General features: G+C 47.1%; 1 protein-coding gene across 2 annotated transcripts in view; it reads left to right on the forward strand.

Moving 5' to 3' along the window:
- LOC124798282 (S1 RNA-binding domain-containing protein 1) overlaps positions 1 to 17006 on the forward strand; it is a 240498-nt gene that overhangs the window by 110513 nt on the left and 112979 nt on the right. For both annotated transcript variants that reach the window (XM_047261605.1, XM_047261606.1), the window contains one exon: positions 5801 to 6036. In XM_047261605.1, coding sequence (XP_047117561.1) covers positions 5801 to 6036 — 236 coding nt within the window. The remainder of the gene's footprint in view (positions 1 to 5800; positions 6037 to 17006) is intronic.

Raw genomic sequence — 17006 nt, forward strand, 5'->3', positions numbered from 1 at the left:
CTTCTCCTTTTACTCTGTTTTTACCGCTTTTTTTTAAAAAAAAGGCTTGGTTAGTCTTTCTATTCCCATGCGTACTTTCTACATTCTAGCAGTTTCACCTTTTAAGTCACAGGTGGTCTTGCCTATGCTGCTTCCGCATAGTGTTGGGTTCGTTCTCTTGCCGACTTCCCTTATTTTGTTTTTTACCAATGACAACATGACTGCCTTTTTACGTTTTTTCCCTTTTTCCGTTTTATTGTTCTGACTTTACTGAGTTGTCCCATTAGCGGAATGGCGCATATTTGAAACAAGGGACTGATGACCTTGCTGTTTGGTCCCTTAAACCTCAAACAACCAACCAACCAGACTAACCCCCAACCCTCGCATCTGCCCTACCCCCCTCCCTCCCATCTGCCCTACCCCCCTCCCTCCCATCTGCCCTACCCCCCTCCCTCCCATCTGCCCTAACCCCTCACCCTCACATCTGCCCTAACCCCCCACCCTCGCATCTGCCCTAACCCCCCACCCTCGCATCTGCCCTAACCCCCCACCCTCGCATCTGCCCTAACCCCCCACCCTCGCATCTGCCCTAACTTCCCACCCTCGCATCTACCCTAAACCCCCACCCTCGCATCTGCCCTAACCCCCCATCTTGCATCTGCCCTAACCCCACCAACCTCGCATCTGCCCTAACCCCCCACCTTCGTATCTACCTTAACCCCCCACCCTCGCATCTACCCTAACCCCCCACCCTCGCATCTACCCTAACCCCCCACCCTCGCATCTACCCTAACCCCCCACCCTCGCACCTGCCCTAACCCCCCACCACCCACCCATCTGCCCTTACCCCCCCACCCATCTGCCCTTACCCCCCCCCACCCTCACAACTGCCCTAACACTCTCACCCTCACCCCTGCCCCTACCCCCACTCCCCACCCTCGTTTCTGCCACTACCCCCGCTCCCCACCCTCGTTTCTGCCACTACCCCCGCTCCCCGCCCTCGTTTCTGCCCCTACCCCCACTCCCCACCCTCGTTTCTGCCCCTACCCACACTCTCCGCCCTAGCCTCTGCCCCTACCCCCACTCCCCGCCCTAGCCTCTGCCCCTACCCCCACTCCACGCCCTAGCCTCTGCCCCTACCCCCACTCCACGCCCTAGCCTCTGCCCCTACCCCCACTCCACGCCCTAGCCTCTGCCCCTACCCCCACTCCACGCCCTAGCCTCTGCCCCTACCCCCACTCCCCGCCCTAGCCTCTGCCCCTACCCCCACTCCCCGCCCTAGCCTCTGCCCCTACACCCACTCCCTGCCCTAGCCTCTGCCCCTACACCCACTCCCCGCCCTAGCCTCTACCCCTACCCCCACTCCCCGCCCTAGCCTCTGCTCCTACCCCTACCCCTACCCCCACTCCTCGCCATAGCCTCTGCCCCTACCCCTACCCCTACCCCCACTCCTCGCCATAGCCTCTGCCCCTACCCCTACCCTCACTCCTCGCCCTAGCCTCTGCCCCTAACCCTACCCCCACTCCCCGCCCTAGCCTCTGCCCCTACCCCTACCCCCACTCCCCGCCCTAGCCTCTGCCCCTACCCCTACCCCCACCCCCACTCCCCGCCCTAGCCTCTGCCCCTACCCCTACCCCCACTCCCCGCCCTAGCCTCTACCCCTACCCCCACTCCCCGCCCTAGCCTCTACCCCTACCCCCACTCTCTGCCCTCGCCTCTGCTGTAACTTCCCTCATCTCTGCTGTAACCCCCTGCTAGACCCTGCCCTAACCCCACACCTCTGCCATACCTCCTCGCATCTGCCCCACCTCCTCGCATCTGCCCCACCTCCTGGCCTCTGCCCCACCTCCTGGCCTCTGCCCCACCTCCTGGCCTCTGCCCCGCCTCCTGGCCTCTGCCCCACCTCCTGGCCTCTGCCCCACCTCCTGGCCTCTGCCCCACCTCCTGGCCTCTGCCCCACCTCCTGGCCTCTGTCATACTTTATTGACTCTGCTCTAACCCACCAACCTCTCCTCTGCTCTAGCCCCCCATTTTTGTCTGTGCCCTAACCTTGCTCCCACACTTGCCCCTGTCCTAATCTCCACCCTCTCCCATGCCTTTGATCTCAGCCGTTGGGCTATGGAATTTCCTCCCTGCACTCGCTACCCGGCTCTCCTTTGCTCCCAGTCTCTCCCCTAGCCTTGCCCTGGTCTTCCTCCTTGCCCTCGTCACGACCCTTGCTTCTGTCCTAACCCTAACACCTGCTTCTGCCTTAAACCTCACCTGCCTCACCTGTCCCTCTGCCTTAACCCTCACCCAAGCTTCTGCCTTAACCCCCACTTTGCCATTGGCTTAACCCCCACCCTTGCCTCTGCCTTAACCCTAACTCTTGCCTCTGCCTTGACTCGCACCCTTACCTGTGCCCGAACTCTCACTCTAGCCTTTGTGCGATGACCCTGCGCCATGACCTCGGCCCCCTACCCTGTCACTCGGCCCTATTTGCTCCTGTCTTCTGTCCCTACACCTGACAATATCCTCATCCCTGCCCTTGCCTCTGTCCCCTTCACCTCCTCTGTCTTTGCATCCACTGCTCCTTCACTTCCATTCATGGCCCCCTTTCCCTCCTTACTGCATCTTCAAACCCCCACTCTCTTTCCATTCCATTCTTGTAGCCCTCACTCCTTCCCCGCTTCATCCCCCCATCCTCTCCCATTCCTCATACATGTACTTGGCCTCTCTGCCTCTCTCTTGCTCCTCCCTCCCTCCTGCTATCCTTCTCCCCCTCTCGTCCCCCTGTCCTTCTCCCCCTGTCCTTCTCCCCCTGTCCTTCTCCCCCTCTCCTTCTCCCCCTCTCCCTGTCCTTACCCCCTCTCCTTCTCCCCCTCTCCCTGTCCTTACCCCCTCTCCTCCCCCTCTCCCTGTCCTTACCCCCTCTCCTTCTCCCCCTCTCCTTCTCCCCCTCTCCCTGTCCTTACCCCCTCTCCTTCTCCCCTTCCCCCCTCTCCTTTTCCCCTTCCCCCTGTCCTTCTCCCCCTCTCCTTCTCCCCCTCTCCTTCTCCCCCTCCCCCCGTCCTTTTCACCCTCCCCTGTCCTTCTCCCCCTCCCCCCGTCCTTTTCACCCTCCCCTGTCCTTCTCCCCCTCCCCCCGTCCTTTTCACCCTCCCCTGTCCTTCTCCCCCTCCCCCCGTCCTTTTCACCCTCCCCTGTCCTTCTCCCCCTCCCCCCGTCCTTCTCCCCCTCCCCTGTCCTTCTCCCCCTCCCCCCGTCCTTCTACCCCTCCCCCCATCCTCCCCCTCTTCTTCTCCCCCTCCCCTGTCCTCCCCCTCTTCTTCTCACCCTCCCCCTCCCCCTCTCCTTCTCCCCCTCCCCCTCTCCTTCTCCCCCTCCCCCTCTCCTCACCTTCTCACCCTCCCCCTCTCCTCACCTTCTCACCCTCCCCCTCTCCTCTCCTTCTCACCCTCCCCCTCTCCTTCTCACCCTCCTCCTCCCACTCCCTGTCTCCTCCCCCTCCTCCCCCTTCCTGTCTCCTCCCCCTTCCTGTCTCCTCCCCCTCCCTGTCTCCTCCCCCTCCTCCCCCTCCCTGTCTCCTCCTCCCCCTCTCCTCCACCTCACCTTCTCCTCCTCCCCCTCTCCCCCTCTCCCTCACCTTCTCCCCCTCTCCCTCACCTTCTCCCCCTCTCCCTCACCTTCTCCCCCTCACCTTCTCCCCCTCCCCCTCACCTTCTCCCCCTCTCCCTCACCTTCTCCCCCTCCCCCTCTCCTTCTCCCCCTCCCCCTCCCCCTCTCCTTTTCCCCCTCTCCTTCTCCCCCTCTCCTTCTCACCCTCCCCCTCTCCTTCTCACCCTCCCCCTCTTCTTCTCACCCTCCCCCTCTTCTTCTCACCCTCCCCCTCTTCTTCTCACCCTCTCCTTCTCCTCCTCACCCTCACCCTCTCCTCCTCACCCTCACCCTCTCCTCCTCACCCTCACCCTCTCCTCCTCACCCTCACCCTCTCCTCCTCACCCTCACCCTCACCCTCTCCTCCTCACCCTCTCCTCCTCACCCTCACCCTCTCCTCCTCACCCTCACCTCCTCACCCTCTCCTCACCCTCACCCTCTCCTCCTCACCCTCACCCTCTCCTCCTCACCCTCACCCTCTCCTCCTCACCCTCACCCTCTCCTCCTCACGCTCACCCTCTCCTCCTCCTCCTCCTCCTCACGCTCACCCTCTCCTCCTCCTCCTCCTCCTCCTCCTCCTCCTCCTCCTCCTCCTCACGCTCACCCTGTCCCTCTCCTCCTCACGCTCACCCTGTCCCTCTCCTCCTCACGCTCACCCTGTCCCTCTCCTCCTCACGCTCACCCTCTCCTCCTCCTCCTCACCCTCACCCTCTCCTCCTCCTCCTCACCCTCACCCTCTCCTCCTCCTCCTCACCCACTGGACTCGCATTCGGGAGGACGACGGTTCAATCCCGTCTCCGGCCATCCTGATTTAGGTTTTCCGTGATTTCCCTAAATCGCTTCAGGCAAATGCCGGGATGGTTCCTTTGAAAGGGCACGGCCGATTTCCTTCCCCATCCTTCCCTCACCCGAGCTTGCGCTCCGTCTCTAATGACCTCGTTGTCGACGGGACGTTAAACACTAATATCCTCCCTCCTCCTCCTCCTTACCCTCACCCTCTCCTCCTCCTCCTCCTCCTCCTCCTCACCCTCACCCTCACCCTCTCCTCCTCCTCCTCCTCACCCTCACCCTCTCCTCCTCCTCCTCCTCACCCTCACCCTCTCCTCCTCCTCCTCCTCACCCTCACCCTCACCCTCTCCTCCTCCTCCTCCTCACCCTCACCCTCTCCTCCTCCTCCTCACCCTCACCCTCTCCTCCTCCTCCTCACCCTCACCCTCTCCTCCTCCTCCTCCTCCTCCTCACCCTCACCCTCTCCTCCTCCTCCTCTTCCTCACCCTCTCCTCCTCTTCCTCACCCTCTCCTCCTCCTCACCCTCTCCTCCTCTTCCTCACCCTCTCCTCCTCCTCACCCTCTCCTCCTCTTCCTCACCCTCTCCTCCTCCTCACCCTCTCCTCCTCATCCTCACCCTCTCCTCCTCCTCACCCTCTCCTCCTCACCGTCACCCTCTCCTCCTCCTCCTCCTCACCCTCACCCTCACCCTCTCCTCCTCACCCTCTCCTCCTCACCCTCTCCCTCTCCTCCTCACCCTCACCCTCTCCCTCTCCTCCTCACCCTCACCCTCTCCCTCTCCTCCTCACCCTCACCCTCTCCCTCTCCTCCTCACCCTCTCCCTCTCCTCCTCACCCTCACCCTCTCCCTCTCCTCCTCACCCTCACCCTCTCCCTCTCCTCCTCACCCTCACCCTCTCCCTCTCCTCCTCACCCTCACCCTCACCCTCACCCTCTCCCTCTCCTCCCCACCCTGTCCCTCTCCTCCCCACCCTGTCCCTCTCCTCCCCACCCTGTCCCTCTCCTCCCCACCCTGTCCCTCTCCTCCCTACCCTGTCCCTCTCCTCCCTACCCTGTCCCTCTCCTCCTCACCCTGTCCCTCTCCTCCTCACCCTGTCCCTCTCACCCTCACCCTGTCCCTCTCACCCTCACCCTCTCCTTGTCCCCCTCCCCTTTCCTTGCCCCTCCCTACCTCTCTGTGTCCATCGCTTTCCCTCTATCCCCTGTCGAGCTACCTCATTCCTCCTTCCAACTTGCCTCATTCTTGTTTCCCAGCTGTTGGTTCCTTTCTGTTCTGGCCCCCTTCATCGAGAGCTTGGAAAGCATTAACCTGCAAAATTACTTTGAGCAATTTCATATGTAAAGGAACATCACAAAATATATTTCAATAATTATATTGCTTGTGATTCTGTTAACAGTATGCTCCATACAAGACAGGTGGCACAGGGACTTTGGCAGACCGAGCTCGTAAGCTTGGTTTGGAGGCTCCGGCAATGGCCATATTAAATGGAGAGGGAGAAATAGTTTGCAGTAACTTGGTACAGCCAGGAGTAAAAGGACGATCAACCATTCAGGAAGTGATTACTGGTTGTCAGCATATAATAGCTGATGCAATTTCGAAAGATGAGGCCCTTATCGACTTTGTTAGAGAATTGTAAGTACAATTACCGAAAAAATGTATATATTTTCATATGTTAGATAACTTTCTACTGTTTTCTGATTATATTTTTTGTTACAAAAAACTATTTTGTTTTCTTTTGTCAGTATTGGCAGCCATTTTTTTTTTCATGTGCTACTTAAGTAATGCTTTACCATATAAATAATAAAAGGGCCGATCTTCTGCAACTGAATGTTTTGTTGGTGCCTATCAAAGATGTTTTGCCTATTCATATTGGGCAAATTCATTGGTAAGGACATTAAAGTGACAGGGGTTATACACACTAGAAAAAACCCCAGAATTTTTTCCATGTTGCAGAACAATGAAGTTATTTTTGTTGGCTTGCAAAAGGAATTTGGCTTTTATTAATATTTTCCACAGAGGTAACCAATTTATTTGAAACAAAAGTGTTTCACTTCACTCTGCTGGCTTGTTTCAGCTATTTGCTGAACTTCAACTGCACTTTTTCGGCACCTATGGCGTAATGCTATAATAAAGAACCAAATATGAAATAATACATTACTGGTACTCCAGGAAAATCTACATTCCGAAAACCACACTTAAAAGCTCAGTACCATTTAGCAACCTACTTCTGGTGAATTTGGATGTATGAATGCGCACTTTAAGCCAAATTATGCAATTTAGTATGGTTTATGAAAATACGGTGCTCTTGGAGTGTTCTGATCTCATTTATTTTCTGACGTAATATAAGATCTGTTAATGATGTATATGTATGAACATATTGAGATGTTCACTTGAAGACAAATAAGCAGGCAAATTTGGTCAGTAGTATTGAATAAAACGTTTTGTTTCCGATATACTGACAGCTTTAGCAGAATTTTACAGATCTGCCTCCTATGAAACGTAATGTTTTTTGATCACTAGACATGTTTCAACACATGTGTGCTACAGCTTCTAAGTTTGACGTTATTTCTTAAAGTGTATTGTTTGCATCTTAAGTTTACAGAATGCCATTCTTCGGTAAATTTTAGACTGGTAGCATACCATGTTTTATCATTGGAACTCTCCACAAGGCTTTGTATTTACTCCTGCAGTAGAATATAAACTGCTAGTTACACAGTTTCTTGGCTTCAAAGATAACCTTGTTAATTTTTTTTATACCATTTGAAAAATCACAAAAAAACATTGTCTGTTGTTCTGACAAAAATCAATCAGGGTAACTTTTTACCAGTCAGGATATCTTTGTACTGTTTAGTTCTTTTGTTTCCAATGGTTGCTGATCCACTTACTTACATTATTATGTACTAAAAGTAACAGTTTTATTACTTTTGTGGTTTCTAATTAGTATTTCAGTTGTATTTCTACTATATTACAAACTTTCACACTTGTGATGATGGCGACAGTGATTTAAGTTAAACAATGCCAGGTCTATCAAATATCGTGATACTTCAAAATAAACCTGCAATATTGAATGTAACATTGTTTGTTTTTGCTTCTTATTAACCCCCAATTTCCTCCTGGCATGATCAAAATTAATCCAAAGCATAAAATATAAGACAATTTCTATGTTTAAGACTGGTTTAAAGTTATCCTAAATGACAGTGTAACTTTGTACCAGTATTAAAATAAGATTTTACTCTAATAGAGCATAGTTAGTGTACATTTTCGCCTTCCCAAGCAATCAATAACTATAAATGTAAAATGTTACAATGTCTGTTGTGATGTTTAACATTATCTTGTTTACACTGCTTTCAACAAATGGAAAAAAGTGGTATAAAGTTACCTCAATTGGCTGTATGCAAACAATTGTTTTTTTGTTTTTATTTTTGCAAGAAATGTGTATTCCTTCTTACTAGCTTTTTGCTGTATTGTGTGGAAACAAAATGCTACCTGACAGTATTTCAGAGTACTGATGAAAAAATCTTATGTGAAAGTCACCACATGCAAAATATTAGGATATTTTGAGTTTTCAAATGAATATTATGCCAAGGACTGCTTTGTTATTTTGCATACTTTTTCTGGATAGGATATGATGAAACAATTGTCCTCAGTACAATAAATCCATAAATGCCCTCCGAACAACATGCTGCACTGCAGCAAATGGTCACATGATGCCCCACCAAGCACAGAATTCTAAATAGAAATGCAACAAAGGCATATGAGTAAACACCAAGCATGGAAATTCTATGTCATTGCAGCTGCACATGCGCAGTAATGACTGTTTTCTGGCGTTCTCTGGCAACTGTTCAAAAGAACCTATTTTTAACAGGTCATGGGAAAATATTGCGAATGGTGGCTTGAGAAGCTTTACTTTCAAAGTAAATTTCCTTTTAGTCAAGATGAATTATGTTATTTGTGAGATGAATTTCTTAAATTACAAATCATTTGACTCATTCTAAACTTAATGTGTTGCGAGCCACATGAAAAAATTTCAGGTGCAGAAGACCAGCCATTTGTGCCATTCTTTAAAATTTTACTGGCGCATTTGTGTATGATGTATCTCTAAGGGTATGTTGTGGTTGTGGTCTTCAGTCCAGAGATTGGTTTGGTGCAGCCCTCTATGTTGCTCTATCCTGCCCAAGCTTCTTCATCTCCAAGTAACTATTGCAACCTACATCCTTCTGAATCTGCGTAGTGTCTTCATCTCTTGGTCTCCCTCTACGATTTTTACCCTCCACGTTGCCCTCTAGTACTAAATTGGTGATCCCTTGATGCCTCAGAATATGTCCTACCAACTGATCCCTTCTTCTAGTCAAGTTGTGCCACAAACTTCTCTTCTCTCCAATTCTATTCAGTTCCTCCTCATCAGTTACGTGATCTACTCATCTAGTCTTCAGCATTCTTCTGTAGCACCACATTTTGAAAGCTTCTATTCTCTTCTTGTCTAAACTATTTATCGTCCACGTTTTACTTCCATACATGGCTACACTCCATACAAATACTTTCAGAAAAGACTTCCTGACACTTAAATCAATACTCGATGTTAACAAATTTCTCTTCTTCAGAAATGTTTTCCTTGCCATTGCCAGTCTACATTTGATATCCTCTCTACTTCGACCATCATCTGTTATTTTGCTCCCCAAATAGCAAAACTCCTTTACTACTTTAAGTGTCTCATTTCCTAATCTAATTCCCTTGGCATCACCTGCTTTAATTAGATGACATTCCATTATCCTCGTTTTGCTTTTGTTGATGTTCATCTTATATCCTCCTTTCAGTACACCGTCTATTCCGTTCAACTGCTCTTCCAGGTCCTTTGCTGTCTGACAGAATTACAGTGTCATTGGCAAACCTCAAAGTTTTTATTTCTTCACTATGGATTTTAATTCCTACTTCAGATTTTTCTTTTGTTTCCTTTACTGCTTGCTCAATATACACATTGAATAACATCGGAGGTAGGCTACAGCCCTGTCTCACTCCCTTCCCAACCATTGCTTCCCTTTCATGCCCCTCGACTCTTATAACTGCCATCTGGTTTCTGTACAAATTGTAAATAGCCTTTCACTCCCTGTATTTGATCCCTGCTACCTTCAGAATTTGAAAGAGATTATTCCAATCAACATTGTCAAATGCCTTGTCTAAGTGTACCAGTGCTACAAACATAATTTTACCTTTCCTTAACCTATCTTTTAAGATACGTCATAGGGTCAGTATTGCCTCATGTGTTCCAACATTTCTACAGAATCCAAACTGATCCTTCCCTAGGTCGGCTTCTAGCAGTTTTTCCATTCATCTGTATCGTCTTTAAAGAATTTTGCAGCCGTGACTCATTAAGCTGATAGTTCAGTAATTGTCACACCTGTCAACACTTGCTTTCTTTGGGATTGGAATTATTATATTCTTCTTGAAATTTGAGGGTATTTCACCTGTCTCATACATCTTGCTCACCAGATGGTAGAATTTTGTCGGGGCTGGCTCTCCTGAGGCTATCAGTAGTTCTAATGGAATGTTGTCTACTCCTGGGACGTTGTTTTGACTTAGGTCTTTCAGTGCTCTGTCAAATTCTTCACGCAGTATCATGTCTCTAATTTCATCTTCATCTACATCCTCTTCCATTTCCATAATATTGTCCTCAAGTACATCGCCCTGTGTAGACTATCTGTATACTCCTTCCACTTTTCTGCTTTCCCTTCTTTGCTTGGAACTGGGTTTCCATCTGAGCTCTTGATATTCATACAGGTGGTTCTCTTTTCTCCAAAGGTCTCTTTAATTTTCCTGTAGGCAGTATCTATGTTACCCCTAGTGATATATGCCTCTACATCCGTATATTTGTCCTCTAGCTATCCCTGTTTAGCCATTTTGCACCTCCTGTTGATCTCATTTTTGAGATGTTTGTATTCCTTTTTGCCTGCTTCATTTACTACATTTTTATATTTTCTCCTTTCCTCAGTTAAATTCAATATCTCTCCTGTTACCCAAGGCTTTCTACTAACCCTCGTCTTTTTGTCTACTTGATCCTCTGCTGCCTTTAGAATTTCATCTTTCAAAGCTACCCATTCTTCTTCTACTGTATTTCTTTCCCCCATTCTTGTGAATCGTTCCATAATGCTCTCTCTGAAACTCTCTACAGCCTTTGGGTCCTTCAGTTTATCCAGATACCATCTCGCAAAAATTCCCACCTTTTTGGAATTTATAGGGTAACACATGCAAGAAAGCACCAATATTACACTGATGAGCCAAAACATTATGACTACCTGCTTAATAGCTTCTTCGTCTGCCTTTAGAATGAAATACGTAAATGATTTTGCATATCAGGGATCCAACAGTTTGTTGGTAAGTTTGCAGAGGTATCTGGGATTAGATGTCTACACACAGATCATGAAATTCCTGTAAATAATGAGCTGTTGATTTGCATATCCGATGAGGGCTCGTGATAGAGACCCAGGTGGGTTCCATAGGATTTACATCTGGCGAATGTGATCACCGAGACATCAATGTGAGTTTACTACAGTGCTCCTCAAAACACTGTTCTGGCTCCAAGACATGGATAATTGTACCACTGAAAGATGACATCGATGTCGTGAAAGACATCAAGCATGAACGGATGCATGTGGTTCACAGCTGCCATGGTGTCTTCGGTTACTGCTACAGGTCCTGTGCAAGCACAGGAGAATGCAGGAGAATATCTCCCATAGAATTAATAAGGCTCCCACCAGCCTGCATCTGTGGCATGCTGCATGTTTCGAGCAGCCATCCACCTGTTGATGGTGTTTGTGGAGATGACCATCGGCCTACTATAGCAAAAATGTGATTCATCTGAAGAGCTAATACATTTCCGTTGATCGATGGTCGAATCCTGGTGATCCCGTGCCTACTGCAGTTGTAGCTGATGATTTCATTGGGTCAACATGTGGACACACATATCACCATCTATCATACTCCACAGAACTGACAAGCCTCCGAACTGCATGTTCTGTGAAGAGTTGTGGATGTCCAACCATTTAGCCCCTAGTGCTAGTTTCACTGTTCTGTCTTTTTACATAGATGCTCATGACAGTAGAATGCGAACATTCGACCAGCTTCACCATTTTCAAGAGAATTGGTTACTTGCTGTGCGTAACAATAATCTGCACTATGTCAGAGTCACTTCACTCAATGGATTTCCTCATTTGCAGCCCATATCTTTGCCAAGGTGATCCCCTGTCTGTGTCTGCTCAACTTACATACTTTTGTTACTGCATCATGTGCCCACAATGTCACCAGTGGCATCCAACATCACTGTGAGCAGTGATCATAATGTTTTGGCTGATCATTGTACATCTACATCTACATCTACATTTATACTCCGCAAGCCACCCAACGGTGTGTGCCGGAGGGCACTTGACGTGCCACTGTCATTACCTCCCTTTCCTGTTCCAGTCGAGTATGGTTCACGGGAAGAACGACTGTCTGAAAGCCTCCGTGCGCGCTCTAATCTCTCTAATTTTACATTCGTGATCTCCTCGGGAGGTATAAGTATGGGGAAGCAATATATTCGATACCTCATCCAGAAACACACCCTCTTGAAACCTGACGAGCAAGCTACACCACGATGCAGAGTGCCTCTCTTGCAGAGTCTGCCACTTGAGCTTGTGAAACATCTCCGTAACGCTATCACGGTTACCAAATAACCCTGTGACGAAACGCGCCGCTCTTCTTTGGATCTTCTCTATCTCCTCCGTCAACCCGGTCTGGTACGGATCCCACACTGATGAGCAATACTCAAGTATAGGTCGAACGAGTGTTTTGTAAGCCACCTCCTTTGTTGATGGACTACATTTTCTAAGGACTCTCCCAATGAATCTCAACCTGGTACCCGCCTTACCAACAATTAATTTTATATGATCATTCCACTTCAAATCGTTCCGCACGCATACTCTCAGATATTTTACAGAAGTAACTGCTACCAGAGTTTGTTCCGCTATCATATAATCATACAATAAAGGATCCTTCTTTCTATGTATTCGCAATACATTACATTTGTCTATGTTAAGGGTCAGTTGCCACTCCCTGCACCAAGTGCCTATCCGCTGCAGATCTTCCTGCATTTCGCTACAATTTTCTAATGCTGCAACTTCTCTGTATACTACAGCATCATCCGTGAAAAACCGCATGGAACTTGCGACACTATCTACTAGGTCATTTATATATATTGCGAAAAGCAATGGTCCCATAACACTCCCCTGTGGCATGCTAGAGGTTACTTTAACGTCTGTAGACGTCTCTCCATTGATAACAACATGCTGTGTTCTATTTGCTGAAAACTCTTCAATCCAGCCACACAGCTGGTCTGATATTCCGTAGGCTCTTACTTTGTTTATCAGGCGACAGTGCGGAATTGTATCGAACGCCTTCCGGAAGTCAAGAAAAATAGCATCTACCTGGGAGCCTGTATTTAATATTTTCTGGGTCTCATGAACAAATAAAGCGAGTTGGGTCTCACACGATCTCTGTTTCCGGAATCCATGTTGATTCCTATATAGTAGATTCTGGGTTTCCAAAAACGACATGATACTCGAGCAAAAAACATGTTCTAAAATTCTACAACAGATCGACGTCAGAGGTATAGGTCTATAGTTTTGCGCATCTGCTCGACGACCCTTCTTGAAGACTGGGACTACCTGTGCTCTTTTCCACTCATTTGGAACCTTCCATTCCTCTAGAGAATTGCGGTACACAGCTGTTAGAAGGGGGGCAAGTTCTTTCGCGTACTCTGTGTAGAATGTGAAAGCTTAGCTTTGCTTGTAGCTATACTGTATTGATATCAATTTAAACCCGTAATTTTTCCAATTTTTGTGTTTGCTTTACTTAACAGTGATATCTGCTGTCATTGTCTGGCAAGATCACGTGACAAACTTGTGTGTTGTGTTTGGTGGAATTTGTATTTATACTTTTGTAATAAGAAAATATGCATTGCACATGTTGCTGCATATCAAAGATCTTTCCAAAACATGTTGCTTTTTCCTGCTCATTTTGTAAAGAGACGGGGAATTCTATGCCGATGTATAAAACCTCTGCATATGCACCCTGAATGAAGACACCCAAAGATGACCAGCATGATCAGGTGAAACACATTTGGTAGATGCATGTAAAATGTTCATTTACTAAAAACAGAATTTTTTTCATATCTGTGTGGTAAGGAGCTCTTTATTTTGTATACATACATGGTGTGTTAAAAAAAAAAAAAATATTCCATATTTTGGTAGGTGGTAGTATGGACCAAAACAAGGAAAAAAAAATTCACTAAACATGAGCTGTAAAATGCCTACCTTAAGAGCCGTGAGGATTTGTTCCTCTTCACTACTTTGTGGGGGGGGGGGGGGGAGGGGGGGGGGTTGATAGGAACTGACGACACTTTGCACCAGTCAACCTGTTTGGTAGTGTATAAGGTCCTATTAATCTATTGCCAGTAACTTGCCCTTACATTAATTGAAAATGTGCACTGATGCCTTGCTTCTTCAACTGCATGTGGATACGCAACAGCCCACACATATTGATAAAAAAAATTGACAATCCCATTTTACCTGAAATTAGCTTTGTCTGTGAACAATATCTTTGGTGTGAAAAGTGGATTTTTACCACATATTTTCAGCAGCCATTCACAGCACTACATTCAGGAAGGCTGAATTTGTGGCCGAAGGGTTTTGACATGCCATTTATGACATGGGTATACTAACTGTTCATGCAGTATTGCACAGATTAAACAATGACTAACTCGGATAAATGCTGAAATTCTACGTGCACTAGTTCCAGAGATCTTTGTCCACTTCTAATATTTGCTACTGCACAATAGAAGTACAAACAGTGTGAGGTCTGCTGTGATCTGCCATTGCTGGAATTAGTGAGCCAGAGTCTGCTAGTTACTGGAAAAGACGGCTGAATAACTGTTCACATGGTACCCTGGATATTTTTCAGCTTACAGGACATGTACTGGACAGTCGCTTTCATTTGCCAAACCGTAACAGAAGATCACATCCCCTGTGTAATCACAGGCTTCCATTATCCTGATAAATGCAAATATAAATCTACAAGAAAAGTATTTCATGAACTTACAAAACACAAACTGATCCAATTTGAACTGATGTATGCACTGCACTTAACAAACCTGTGAATACAATTTACAGTAATAACACTAACAGGTATTTACTGCATGTTGTATCCAAGGATTGTAATAGAGGAATATGCTCCCATTTGTTTACTGCATTCAGTGGGGCATTCGTGATAGCAAAGAGCTTGCAGTATAAGAGATTTGTTTCACAGTAGCAAAGATGGGGAGGTGCTCATAGCCCTGAACCTATGCATTTTAGACTCCCATGTTTACTGTATATTTTTTTCGTGTTTGGTCCATACTTTTACCTCTCAAAATATGGAATTCCTTGCAGCTGAAAGTCCAGGATGGGATAGTTCTCTCTCTCTCTCTCTCTCTCTCTCTCTCTCTCTCTCTCTCTCTCTCTTTCTCTCTCTCTCTCTCTCTCTCTGACTATGCAGATGTGTTGACAGGATAGAGAGCATGTGTAGTACTGGACCGGGAACAGGGAAAGGGAAAGGTAGTTGGAGGACAGGGAGTAGCGAAGGTTGAAGATTGCAAGGAGAGTTCCCACGTGCACAATTCAGAAAACCTAGTACTGGTGGAAAGAATCCAGATGGCATAGGCTGTGAGGTAGTCGTTAAAGTGAAACATACCTTCTTGGGTGGCACATTCAGCAACATGGTTGTCCAGCACCCTCTTGGCCATATTTTGGCAGTGGCCGTTCATGCAGACAGACAGCTTGTTAGTGATCACACCCACTTAGAATGTCTCACAGTGGTTGCAGCTAAGTTGGTAGATCACATGGCTGCTTTCCTAGGTGGCCCTATGATGGAGTAGGAGTTGTCTGTGATATATAGACATACGTTCACAGGTTACAGCTTTTTCTGGGAAACTATGATGAATTGATAGCCTCTAGTCGAGACATCAAAATGTACATAGTACAGTTAAAGGCAACATTTAGAATGAGGAGGAGGAGAAGAAGAAGGAATTGTAGAAACAAGTTTTAATACATCGTTGAAGCAGTTGTGTTACTAATTGATGGACTGGCTTTGGATTTGATTAGAGGGTGCGGGATGAAAAGACCATAGTGATAGACTGGGATAAGAAAGAAACAATGAATGTACTTGAGGTACAAGTGGTTTGAGAAAAAAGAATGTAATTGTAACTCTTGACCATGAGATTGTGTACACTTATTATAATCTCTAGGTCTAAGGCATCAGATCTGATGTAATGCTAGATTAACATTTTTGTGAGGGATTTGGAAGGAGTTACGCAAACAGGTGGTGCCTGGCAAGACTCCTCCAGTCCATGATAATATCCTCCAAATTTATTTTCCCTGTCAATATAAGAATTTCATTTTCCCTGCCATTCTTCACTTGGACCAGGGCTTTGGTTAACACCATCACGATTGGCTTATTTCATGATCTCTGCCTGCTAATTGCTGCCATTCTAATGGGAACATCTCTCCCTCTCCTTTCTCCATTCCTTTACCAAGTTTTCTCCTGGTTTTGATCACCGACATGCTGTTGGAGGATTTCACATTCCATGTACTTCAAAACTATTCCTTCTCATGGTCACTAGTTGCCACTGTAATGAATGGTGTAAGCACCAGTTCATTGCTCTTTGCATGTCACACAATGTTGTTTACTTGTAACTGCACACAACCCCTTTAAAGCAACTCAGCGTCCATCCTAACACATCACACTGTACATAATGAATTAAGCCTGGCGACTTTCCTGGAATTCTACCAAAGCCTGATGACACTTGTGAATGCTAGTGCTAACATTCCACTGGAGCATAGTTTCTTGCCCATACATTAGGTGGTCCTGTAATCTATAATCTATTATTTCACTAGATTGTAGTCTGTATTTGGTTATTACTAGCACAAGAATGTTTGCAATAGATCATTTGAAATACACTGTGATAACAAAAGTCTTGGGATGGTGATATGCAGATAGTGACAATAGCACATGCACAAGGTATAAAAGGGCAGTGCATTGGCAGAGCTGTAGTTTGTACTCAGGTGCATGTGAAAAGGCTTCTGACGTGATTATGGCCACACGACTGGAATTAACAGACTTTGAACATGGAATGATAGATGGAGTTAGACTTGCAGGAAATTTCATTTTGAAAATCAGTAGGGAATTCAATATTCCGAGATACACAGTGTCGGGAGTGTGTTGAGAATACCAATTTTCAGGTATTACTCCTCACCATAGACAACAGTGGCCAATGGCTTTCACTTAATGACCAAGACCAGCGACATTTGCACAGAGTTATCAGTGGACAAGCAACTCTGCGTGAAATAACTGCAGAAATCAGTGTGAGGGATACGACAAACTGTTCGTTAGGACATGTGGCAAAATTTGGTATTAGTGGGCAGTGGCAGCAGACGACTGATACGAGTGCATTTGCTAACAAAAGGACATAACCTGCAGCATCTCTTCTGATCTCATGACCATATTGTTTGGACCTTAGACGACTGGGAAATAATGGC

The sequence above is a fragment of the Schistocerca piceifrons genome, chromosome 5, assembly GCF_021461385.2.
Source record: "Schistocerca piceifrons isolate TAMUIC-IGC-003096 chromosome 5, iqSchPice1.1, whole genome shotgun sequence".
Taxonomy (NCBI): Eukaryota; Metazoa; Arthropoda; class Insecta; order Orthoptera; family Acrididae; genus Schistocerca; species Schistocerca piceifrons.